The sequence below is a fragment of the Python bivittatus genome, unplaced genomic scaffold (genome assembly GCF_059951505.1).
Source record: "Python bivittatus isolate LINGU-HERP-01145 unplaced genomic scaffold, Pbiv_v1 ctg000700_np1212, whole genome shotgun sequence".
NCBI classification, from domain to species: Eukaryota; Metazoa; Chordata; class Lepidosauria; order Squamata; family Pythonidae; genus Python; species Python bivittatus.
Window position 1 is genome coordinate 40,603,345 of NW_028277098.1, and position 12,978 is coordinate 40,616,322.

General features: G+C 37.2%; 1 protein-coding gene across 11 annotated transcripts in view; it reads right to left on the bottom strand.

The window, feature by feature from the left end:
- The window catches only part of FGGY (FGGY carbohydrate kinase domain containing), a 304,303-nt gene that overhangs the window by 3,726 nt on the left and 287,599 nt on the right, over positions 1 to 12,978 (bottom strand). For 10 of the 11 annotated variants that reach the window (XM_088153195.1, XM_088153186.1, XM_088153193.1 and 7 more), the window contains one exon: positions 3,782 to 3,843. The exons of the other annotated variant lie outside the window; for it this stretch is intronic. In XM_088153195.1, the coding sequence (XP_088009321.1) occupies positions 3,782 to 3,843 (62 nt within the window). The remainder of the gene's footprint in view (positions 1 to 3,781; positions 3,844 to 12,978) is intronic. 11 annotated transcript variants of the gene reach the window in all.

The following is a 12,978-nucleotide window of genomic DNA, read 5'->3' on the forward strand; positions in this document are numbered from 1 at the left end:
TAGCACAGTTTAGGGACAACTACTGGAATATACCCATTGTCATTCTATAGCAAGTAAATAGTAGGTTTATATGTTACAATGTTATACAATGTCCCTTTGTCCTTTCAATCCATTGAATAGGGACCCCATCATGGTCAGTATAAACACAGAGATAGAGCTTGGTTGTGCAATTACAATGTAATCTTGACTTTTTAATCCCACCCTCCACCCACCACTGATGTCCCTGGCTCAAGGTGTTTGACTATAAACTACCAACTGATAGAAAGGTCACATTCCTCTAACAAATTATTAATGTATCCAGTCCTATATAATTATGAAGTACACATGTATAATGTGGGATTCCATGTTTATTTCCATGGTTGTAATATTTAGCCAATGGGTTTAGTAACAAGGCTCTTACTACCAGAGTCACACGTATTTCTATTATGAGTGACAGACTGAAGTGAGCTAGGAATTGGTCGATCAAGAGACACTGCGCTATAATTGGGCCACTTAAAATCTAGGTCATGTAATCTGTGGCTTTGCAGAAAAGGTAAATACATTCTCTTGCATAGCTGGATACTGGTGCAAAGCCATGCTTCACTATCTGTAAGGATTGGGTTCACAACCCCAAAGATAACCAGGATTGTTTTCTTGCAGATTATCATATTGCCAGAGAGTAACTGACATGTTCTCAGAATTCTTGGTTCAAAATTGCAGGCAGTATAGTTCACACCAAATATCCATTGCAGTCAGTTGGAAACTTAATCCAAATGCATTAGAGAGGCTGTGCCACTTTCTGAAAATAGAAGCATGTGCCTGGGCCAATGTGTAAACAAGGGAAGAATGTTGGTGATTTCAAAACCGGGAGTTTTCGTTCAAAAAATCTAATCTAGGTACATGCCCTTCATGCCCTTTTATTTCCTCATAGCTAATGACCTAGCTCCTTTTGGTTCTCCAACTACAAAAGGAAATTTGTCAGGGTACCCTGACTAGAAGTAGTTTTAAAGCAACAGCAACCTGAATGCATTACAGTACTGGAATTCTCCATATGTTGAAAAGATGTTTCACTGTGACTTTTTCTGAGTCATCTTAAATGCTAGATTCATTTTGCCAGAGTTCATTTCATGTTCATGTTCTTAACCTGTAAACAGATTAAAGCCTTCACTGCAAATAGCAAAATAAAAATAGGAGAATTCTATGTAGACTTTAAATGTAAACCTTTCAGTAAGCCTGCAGATGGCACCCGCGCACTTCTTCAGTAAGTTTCCCTACTGCTTAATGTTTGAAGGCATGTTCTTTGATCCTAAAGTAAGTTCACTTAAGAAACTTCTTGAAAGGAAAGTTCTCTCTGTGTGTTCAGCCATCTTGTTGGAGGCTGGTAACCCTGCTTCAGGTTCTTCCCCCTGCTTTATCTGTAAACCGAAAGTTAACAAAGGATTTGCTGCAAGAGATATTCTGCTCTCCTAGGAAGGCTTAGGTGTCTTGAACCACTCATCTTTCATCCTGCCACCGCTGATAGTATAAACGCAGAGGGCCCTTAGCTAAAAAATACTGGCTTCCTATGAAGGACCACAAAAGAGATGACAAGGAACAAGTTCTTCCTTGGAAAATATGTGATATTCTTATTGTGACTAGTGGGTGTCCATATTTGTTTGTTGGGATAGCCTTTCTCCTTAGGCAAAACCAAAGAGTTTGCTGAGCCTCCTCTGGAAGAGGGAAGGAAAATCTAGTCTGGTATTAGAAAAGCAGCAGAATCCCTTCTACCCAGCAAACTGAGCATGTAAATAAACAATACAGGCAGGATAATTAGAAAGATCACAGGAAGGAAAGTGTCAGGAATTCTTTTCAGTGTCTCAATTTATTAATTTCACATGTTATGATGAGGGCAGAGGCTCTGAGCAGTTTTGTAAGTGAAACACAGTCTGTTAGCATTGCAGAAGTGGAGAGGAAGCCCAGTCCCCTAAAACCTTCAAAAAATAGAAATTTATGGTTAGAATTCCCATTTTTTCCAGGATTCCCAAAGGTCATTCTTACTGATTCACTCACTGGCAGTTTTAGAAGCTGGCTGGGTCCATCTGCATTACTCTTCAGGTAAGTAACTTTTCCAGTAAGATTCTCCTGCCAGCTGGACTGTCTGTAGGAGTCTGCTTTTCAATTTTATAAAGGCCAATCAATACTTCATTCATATAGCTGCTTTACAGATTGGTAACGGAGATAAAAAAAACCCATGAATTTCCTTGGTGTCCTGATTTTCCCAGGTATCCTATATTTTTATAATGACTACACTGTTCAATTAATTTTAAATATCTCTATTGCTTGTGTCTTCTTGAAAAACAACTATACCCCTCAGAGAGATATTGGGAGACTGATCTGGGGCTTATACAGTACATCTCAAGAACTCTTTTTGGAGCAAGCTGATAGAGTCTGTTTCTAAGCAGATCCTGGGCAATGGCCCAATCAGTGTCAAGAGGAATGTGATTTCTGGACCCTTTAGAAGAAACCTGAAGGTGGCAGTTGGGATATATTTCATATTTGTCTTGGGAATGTGATAATGTAGCTTTGGATCTGAAGATCATCCTTGATCTGAAAGGGGTCACGTAGAAAGAAAAGAATCTACTGTTTAGAAATTATTTTCATCTTAGAAGTAAGGACCCTTTTTATATTATTTATACATACATTTATACATAGATGTACACACACACACACACACACACAATAAAGGGATTTCCAGAGAGCTTGATCCCTGTCAAAGGCTTCTCTTGACTGAACAGAAATGGTACTGATATATCTGAGTTGACAGATTCTTTTCTAGTATCTTTGGATGTTAGAAAGGAGAATATTTTGAAAAGTAGGACTTGGCCAACCAGTACTGAATGAAAATGAAGAAGAAGCGATAGATGACAAAGTTGAGTCGTCATCTGTTCCTCCATCACCTGTTGAGGGCCTTTACCCTCCCTCGTCAGGGCCAGGAGCAAAAGAGAGGAAGAAGGAAGAGTAAAGGGGGGTGGGGGGTGGGAGATGGACAAAAGATGTACTCACAATAAGCAGGATAATCTAGATGGCAGGGATACCCCTTTCCTTTACTCTACTTAACAAAATAATACTTGGACACTACAGTGGGGAAATGGCAGCTAATAAAGAAACAAAAATCCATATATGCAAAGTTTGCATATGGAACAGGTTCCTCAGAAATTTATTTCTTCAGCTACGTTGGGTATGGTTGTCACCACGTACTCCTTTTTTAACGGAACACCTGGTGGCCCACATGAATATGGACATGCCAGCAATATTTTCCAGTGCAAGTTGAAAATAGGGAAAGATTTGCAGCAGAGGGATAGCTGATGGTGAAATTACTTGCCTAACTATAGTCTGTCTTCCTAATTTCTTCTACTTGATGCAACAAACACAGATATTGTTAACAAGCTGGGGAAATGGTCAAAGTGCAACTATAGGGAAAGAGAACCAGGTTTCTTTACTCCATAAAAGGCTCTCTTACCACCTCAACAAGTTAGAATGGAGAAATACACATGGGTTTCCTGGAATGCGCTAGCCACCTGATATATTTATTCAGAACAATATACAGTATATCTTGGTTGTACTATCTTTTCCTTTAAGCATCTTACATATCAGCTTGAAGTTAATAAATCATCTTTTTTAAAAAGTTAATAAATTATCTTTTTTAAAAAATGGATATTTAAGAACAAAGGGATAAAAATTCATCTCCCAGAGTAAATAGCTTTATGCAATTTTATAACTCTCTAACCAAAAAAAAAAAAAACTCACTGAAAAATCCTATTACCTTTTATCCTTGTGGTTTGGCAGCACAATTCTCCCAATTTTCTCCATTTTCTCCATAGCATCCTGTTCAAAGATTAAGAATTCAAAGTTGCCTGTTTCAGTTTAACATTCTTGGTAAAAAACCCAAGATGTTTCAGAAATTAAACAGAACACCACTGATGAGCCTAGACAAGAGCACTTGAAATATGGCTTTTCCTATTTTACAATGGCAAACAGAACACAGTACTGTAGATTACTCAGTAAGTGAAATGTCTTGGAACAATGAAGTAATCTGATTATTTACACATTTTAAAAAAAAACCCAAACATAGTGACTAATTTAGAATTTGAACAAAATGTGTTATAGAAATTATTAAAAATAAATAAAGGCATCTCTCCATGTGACTTAGGTAATCTGGAAAATACCTTTAATATTTTTGAAACACCTTGTCTTCAACCAAATTAAAGTAAGTTATGGCCAAATTTCACTGAAAACAGATTTGAGATAGTTTTGATTAATTCCTTCTGCCAATTTCAATTAAACTTAGGACTTATGGACCAATTCATGGCATGCGTATATGCAGCTCGGTGTTTTGTTTTTGTTTTTTAAGAGCAGGACTGCTACTATCTTCTGTTAAAGTGCCATGAATCCTTCTCTGCCAAGGGAATGAGGTGGCAGTAGTTTCCAAATATATTCTATTGTTATAACAAATTAATACACAGAAAGTATAGGGAATAAGTGGCCTTACTGTTGAACCAATCCTCATGTGATCCAGCCAACATTGACTATCATCAATTATTACAGAAATTGTAATCCAAAACCAATTAGAGGGCCAGATTTTCCATGCCCATTGGATTGTCTACTCCCATAAAATCCACTTTGCACTCACAGGCCTTCAATGGAGCTAATTATGCCATGGATGAGTTTTACACTGACAATACTACTTTTTCCCACCAGAGTACTAATTTCCTGTGAAAAAAATTACCATTGGAGTTGAGGGTTTTCCCATTCTAATTATAGTTTAGGAGCAATCTCAAAATGTTTCTTTTTACCAGGCCTTTAAGAGACATTTTAATAACCAATGCATGGCTTTTTATTATTTATATTTTTTGCAAACCACTTAGCGTCATTTGGGAACGCATCATATATACATTTTTAAAATGAAACTAAAAAGTTCCGAAGGAAGTCAAAACAAGAAAAATGGTTAAGCAAAGTCTGGATAACTTTTTCCTTTTCTTTAATGCTAACATTTCATACTTATGCTACATGGAGAGGGCGGGGAAAGGTGTCTGTGAAGCTCTAGATATTCTTACTCCCTCTTCAAATCACATCAATTAGCCTGCAGAGTCAGTTGGGCTGAGAGAGACTGGTTGGCCCAAAGTTACCAGCGTGCTTCCATGACTATGGATGGATTTAAACCTGGATCTCCCTGATGGCCTTCTAACACCTTAATAACTACAGCACCCTTCATCCTATTTGAACTTTATACCACAGTAAAATATAATCAGTGTAGCAAATAAATTCTTTAATAGGAATTATTATAACATATTAAAATGCCAGGACATATATAAATGATTTATACTTCTGCAATAGAATGTTAAAGCTTATTAGGAGGTAGATATTGTCAATGAAGCAAGGGTCACTAAAGAGCTATTAGAAGGAGAGAAATAGGAGAAGGGAAGGTACAGGATTTGTAAAAAAAACAACCACCTACAAATCTGTAGTCAGCAAAGCTGATTGCCCCCCTCAAAAGAAATAGGTTAAACAAAGTCACGTGATCCAAGCCTCTCCCACCTATTTATGTCAAATTCCTAATGTTCTATGGAAGAATGCAGAATCTATGATAGCAAATATATTATGGATCTGTCCAAGCGTATCATTTTGGCTATCATGGAAATGAATATAGAAAACTAGATTCAAAGGTCTGATAATTACTTCAGATTGTGAGACATGTCGTGATCCTGAGTCCAAAGGGAAAAGATGCTTTGGAGCACACAGAAATATGCATGTTGTACTTGGCACTTCCTTAAATCAAACACATTGACATCGCTGTACAGCCTTATTACATATAACGGAATGGATTCCTGCATTGGACAGGGGATAGGACTATATGATTTGCAAAGTTCCCTTACATCCTTACATTCTGTGATTCTGTGAGATAGCACTCTTGCTCCAAGATGGGATTTCTGTGCTGGCTTCACAAACCTTTTGGACTACACTGGGAAATGCTCCACTGGAATTTAACTACTATAGTTAGTTTCAAAGGAGCACTGTGACAATTGGCTGCCAGGTTAACTGTGGCATGGTTAATTGCAGCTTCCATGTGAGCGCTCTCTTTGGAGGTTGAATGTTGCTATTAACATCAATGATGTCGCAAGCATTTTTCATTAGTTCCACTGGCATCCCCAAAACCTGCACTTCAAGCACAATGCCCCAACAGTGGCGGGGGGCGGGGGGAATTCCTTTTTACAAACATTATATTCTGCTTTGTGTGCTGAAAAGATATGATATCCTCAAAACCCAACAGAAGCATTTCGTTGTAGAAAGACATCTCATGTCCATGCAACAAAGGAACAACTATGCATTTGTTGTATTGCAAACTGATGCTGGGAAGTAGGGAATGTAATTGGGGAAGAAAGAGACAGCTAACAATTCCCTTCTGCAATCTAGTTTTTCCTGTTTGGGTCAGAGGTATTGTATAACCTGAGAACGTATTCTACTTAGCGTAAGCACTTGTCATTCTTTTGGAGATATCCAGTATTTTCAGACAAATATATACTTTCAGAATATTTACTTCAAAGCAGTTACTTTTTACAGCTCTCCTCTCCTTATTTTTTCAGAAAGAAGAAAACCCTCACACAGTGGATAACAAGAAGCCCTATTTCATTTAATAGGACTTATTGCCAGGTAAGTATCTAGGATTGCAACCTAAATGACTCTCTTTTAGGGAAGGGGAAGAGAGAAAACAAACCAGTATCATCTTTAGGATGTTGTTATGATAAGACAGAACCCTGGGAAGAAGAGGGGAGGACAGATGGAGATGTAGTTGCAGGCACACCAAGATGGATCTAGGCAGCATTGACTGTTGAAGGTTTGCTGTTTTCAGGAGAGCTTGGGCCAAAACTCTTGAACGAATTGTGAACAGGGAGGGGTCCAAATACCTACTGAAGGGGGAAGAGGACCACCATGGGACAAAGGCAATCCTTTGCAGAAATAACGAAGCCACCTGGAGAGAAAGAATGCCAGCTAGCATAATGACCCCTTACTCCTTATCTCTGTAGGAGGTAGGGATAGAACATTAGTGTAACAGTGCACATATTTAGCCAACACTCTAGACTCTACAACATAACAACATAAGCTTCATTAGATACAGGAAACCTTACTATGTCAATAGAGAAAGAACTCACTTTAAAATGCCTGAACAATTGCTTCTAACTCAAGCTGCAGCTGATTCTATTATTGGTGTTGTTATCTGTTCTAGGAAGGAAGAACAGTGGGAAGAAATGAATACTGCCTAGAATTGAAACTAAAAGCTTATGTTGTGTTGTTTACTGAGTAAAAGGAGAAAGCATCACAAGCGAGATCTGATATGCTGTGTCTTAAATCAAATTCCCAAGGACCTCAAAAGCCCATTACATACCTTTTATATGTTGTGTAATTATAGCTACAATGAGCAAATCTTAAGCTGTAGCCTCTTGGAGGGGATGAGATTTTTCAGGCTCTGTCAACCAATTCTAATGACAATGTACAAAATATATAAATCCACAGAAGGTAGTGCCAACCAGTGCACCAGAGCACAACTTTCCTATGTGAAAGTTATGAGAACCTATGATATCAGCTAACAAGAATATCATGTTGGGTGCAAATGTGACAGCATGCTAGGGAGCCATGGCGGGCAGCAGACAGTCAGTAGGTGAAAAGGCCTTTCCCATCACTCTTTCATTAACCCATAATTACCCTTAAAATCTTATGGAGAGGAAAAGGGAGTGAGCTAAGTAGCATGACTGCTTAACTTTCACACTGCCCTTGGTTTTTTTTCTGGGAAAGGAGGGACCATGTTTCCTGGGACCTGAGAAAACTTTTTATTCTTTTTGATATGGTTAATGAGGGTGGATAATCACCGAAACAATTCCAGACTCTGTGCATTTGGAGTTACAGTACCAATCAGGATAAGAAATTTGGTTAAGCACATCTTCAAAATGGTCTGGAATCGTGGATGCTTTTCCAAAGTAATAGTTCTACTGAGAATTTGCCCTGTAGGAGGTTTTCTTCCAAGCTGGTTGTCACATGTGTCTCTGTCTTCTGCACTTTGTATCTCACTGGATCTTAAAACATTCATTTGCAGTACCCTACTTGCTTGCCCTTATTCAAGAATAAGTACTGTATAACTGTCTTTTATTCTATTATTATTTTGGTTCCAGAATAAAATATTTTTATGTCCTTCAAGCTTTTTATCTCATTTCATTTATTTCTATTACTAGTTTTTATGCCATTTTTAGATTTGCCTATGTATTTTCCCCCTTCTTTTAAAAAATCTGTTTATTACATTTTATTGTATATGTTTGTGTGTGTGTGTGTGTTTGTGTGTGTAGATAAAACTACCCTGGGAACTTCTTTGAAATGCAGGGTAAAATTACAAAATACATATAAATTATAAAGGAAGTATGCATGTCAGCTCTACAAACGTAAATGTCTATAGATCCTTAAGAAATACCAAAGAATAATTATACAGAATACTAGAAACAGAAAACTTCATTTGCCACCTATCTATATAGAAGACATCCTATCCTCACTTAGGGATGAGATAATAGTAAGTTGAAGCTATTCTCGTTTCAGCTGTTGCTCAGTTCAAAATATGCTCCATTTAATTTATCAGGTTGTTTTATATACCACCATAATTACCATGGAATCTTGGAGATTATCAATAATTAAACATTAAAAAATAGTTCAAAAGCAGTAATACTAATAATTCCCAACAGTGCCAAATGATCTCTGGAAAAATTCAGTTTTTATCAACTTTCAGAAGGTCATGAGAGTGAATGGTAACCAGAGTTTGAGGGGGGCTATTTAATAAACCAGAAGCCACCAACTGAAAAAACATGGTTTTCAAGTTCTTCCCCTGACTTTCTGAAAACAGAGGACTACTCATATATTAGATATAAAATAATATATTGAATAGGACCATTCCACTTGGAGAAGGCAGTCCAACAAATACCTAAGAGCCAAAACATACACAGGTGGGACTTTTTAAGTTGGAACATCTTATGGGTTCTTGAGGATGGTGTAAGAAGATCACGGCTAAACAGACTGATGGGAAGGAGAGAGAGAAGGGGATGCATGGATCAACATGTTTGTGCAATGAAGATTAGAGGTGAGTGGGTTGATGGGAAAATCAGCAGCAAATAGTTGTGATGATTGGGAGATAGAGGACCAGTATTTACTTTTACACATGTGCAAAATGGTGGGGATGGATGAAACTTTTTAGATACCAAGTCAAGTATTTCTTTTCTAACTGCAGACACAAGCAAAAATTGATTACAAAGTAAAATGGGAGGAAAAAGTTCTTCAAGGGTATTTCTAGTAAGCATTTTCAGTTTCAGGTATGAAACTTAACAAAAGAAACCAACGTGTTTTCAAGCAGCACAATAAACATCGGCTCACAAAGGCTATAGAAGCCAGCCCTGTATATCGTTTGTAACATGACTAAGACATTCACATTTTGGCTTTTATCTTGTTTGTAGTAATATTCCATAAAATTATACAAGTACAATGAATACTCTCTTTCACTCACTCATTCACTCACTCACACATTCTAAGATGGCTTTTAAAATTATCTCTATTCCACTTTCCCATAAAAGCTGTGCTAAAATTAAAAATATAAATGTCCATATTTGATCATAATTTGATCATGATTTCTAAAGGCAAGGCAACATGCAAGTGAATGGATTTTTCAGACAAAAATAGAGCCTCTGTATAACAAATAAAAGGATGCATTCATAGTTTCAAGTCTTTGTTATAATGTCAAAGCTGAGAAAGATACAAACCAGTAAACAGTCTAGTCAGCAATGATGATTAGAATTGCAACAGTCACTTCTCTATATATATACAGAAGAAAACTAGGCCTATCAGCCATGGTTTTTAGATTAAAAGGAGAAAAAAACATGATTTTTTTTTTTTAACAAGAACAGCAAATGAAACTGATGTCTATTTATGGCTCATTAAAAGTGGTAAAATGGTACAATGACTCTAAAACAGGGTTTTCTATTATAGGGGAAAAAGAAGAATGCCATAGAGAAGTACAGTTCATGAATGAATATATACATTAAAGCCTTTTCTCTGTTCAGAGCTCTGCTCAATTCCCTTAAATTACTCTCTCTGAAGATGGGATAAGGAACATCCAACAGAATGGTTTGAAGATACTGAAGATACTGCATACAGGGAAGTGTTTGGGGTTTGGTCTTCTAAAGACAATACTATGAAGTGTGATGATAATTGATAGTTTAACCATCTGATTAAACTAAAAATTAATAAAGTCACAGAAATCCATTGATCATGAATGCAAGTCAAGCACAATTTTGCCTGAAAGTTCTTTTCTGACTCAAATAGTTAAATGGAATTCTGCAGATGCAGAGTGTGTTACACATACATCCAAGTTTGGCTTATGGTCACTCACTTGCGCATACATGGCCTGTCGAGGCATGCAGATCTCACAGCCCCCCCGCTCTCTTCCTGATTTTTCCAGATAAGTGTAGCTACAGCATATGAGACACGCAGCTCTAATTGACAGCTAGGAAATAATTAGGAACACCCGCAAATCACTTGCAATTGAACAATGAGGCACGTCAGATTCTGATGGAATACAGGGAGTCCTCATTTAGCGACTGCCCCATTTAATGACTGTTTGCAGTTACATAAGTGATGAAAAAGTAACTTTGCAACCAATCCTCACATTTATGACCTTTGCAGGTCTGTAAAGCAAAGGAAAGCTGAAGTAAGATCATAAGCACAGTTGTGATTTTACTTAGCAACTGCTTCACTTAATGACCAAGTTGCCAGTCCCAATTGTGGTTGCTAAACAAGGACTACCTGTACATAGAGAACCAATGAATTTGTGGCGGCAAAATTTTACTGGTTACAATGTAGATTTGCTCTCTCACACACTCAAATGTTCATCCCCAGTTACCCACATCCTTCTCAACTAGACTGTCCAGGCACTAGCTACAGGGATGGAAGCAAGTCCAAATCCAGAACTCAAAGAGTGGGTGGGCTTCAGGACTTCCGGGGAGGTATGGCAAACTGAAGACGGCTCTGTGAAAGTGAAGCTGACAACTGCGGCAAAGACTAAGGACCCAGTGAGTAGAATAGTTCTTGGAACCTCTCTGGATAAGGAGAGAATGGGAGATCACCCACATGTGCTCCGGATGGCTGCTCCTCAGAAGGAGACTGCAGGACAGTGGTTTTCTGAGGGTTTGAGCACTGGGAGACTATGAGATTAGCCATCTTGCTTGCAACCATGGTGAAGACTTTTAAAGGACATTAAATTCGCTAATCTCATTTTCTAATCATTTTTGGAAATTGCTCATTAACTACTTCTAAGCTATTAGAGACCTTCAAACTGACAAATCTGAAAATGCCAGGTGAGTCTGCCTTCAATACTGAATGAAAACAAAAAATAATCATAAGCTTTAGAATGTGAAGAATCTGAAATAAACAGCAAAAAGCTAAATAAGATTTTAATCTTAGAAAGTTATAAATGGACTAACAGTCCAGATAAAATTGGAATATTTAAACTTTTACAATAAGATTTTGGAATCAGTTATAGAGAACAAACAGCTTCTTGTGGGAAATATATTCTGTTTTGGTTTTTACAAGACACAACAAAGATAAGCAATTTCATGATTTCAAAAACTGGACACTAAAAGGGACTAAAGTTTTTGGGTAGAGAAAAGATTTACAAACTTGCAAAATGTTGCAAAACATTGTAACAATGAAAATACTGAAGGAAACTTTTGAAGAACAGAATCAGAAAATAGTAGCTACAATGTCAACAATGTCAGTAATGATGTCTGCTTCTATGGATAGACTATGTCCAAAAGTTATTATTGAAGAAATGACAGATGTAAAACAAATTTTAGCTGACAAGATATAAATGGTATTGAAAGTGGATTTACAACTGGTAGGCCAAGAGAATGACTTAGAAAAGATGGTTTCACTGGATCTACAAAGAAACTGGCTGAGGCTTTAATATTTAAAAGGGAAATACAAATGACAAACCAAGAGAGTGACCTGGATAATTTTTTCCTATTGGATTTACAAAAGAGTCTTATTAAAGTCTTGAAGAATTCTGTGTGATGGGACAAAGAAGAAATGAAGAGAAATCAAATCCTACAACAATATTTGAATAAACTAAAGATTAAGACTGTTAGAAGTAAAAGGAAGGAATATAAAGTTGGTTTATTTGATAAAGGTTAAAATAAAATATGGTGTTACCTCTGGCAATCCTTTATGGACTTTCTGCTGACACCAGGACTGAAATGTTTTATGGATTTGTTTATAGGTAAGAGATGGGATATGGGATGAAGAGGTAAATGTTTGTAATCTTAGAGGGGGTGAAGAGTCACTAAATTTGCTTATACTTGTGATGAAGGTTGGAAGTCACTATTTCCTCTTTCCTTATTATATTACTTTTCTCTTTCTTCTCTCTTTTTTCCTTTTTCCTTGCACTTTTTACTTCTATTCTCTTTTCTTTAAGTTTAGTTTGTATTCTTTATATATATATTAAGACTGGGTGGGCTTTAGGACTCCTTTTATCCCCCAAAGCCTTTGTTTTGTTGATTCACATATCTGGTAGCTGTCAATGGCATTGGTGGGGGGAGAGTTTCCATGTCCTCAGTGCCCAGCCTCCTTTGTCCATCTTTTGGTGACATTTCTCCTTTGATCCTTAATGACTTGGTTCCTTCTTAACTACCTCCTAAAGGGATCTTTTTGATAAGATCCTGGCTTTTGTCCTCTCTGCATATGTGCCTGCTCCATTTTTAGGTTATAGCAACTTCAGCCTACTCTCATGATCTCACAAGTAAGTGTGTCACCCAAAAGTCAACTGCTTTATAAGTATATAACTTCTTTAAAGTTAATATCTCATTCCCTCCCCCCCAAATGCTTAGGAGAACATTTTCCTGTTTAGGTAAAAAGCTTGCCTTGCTTGCTTACTTGCTTTTT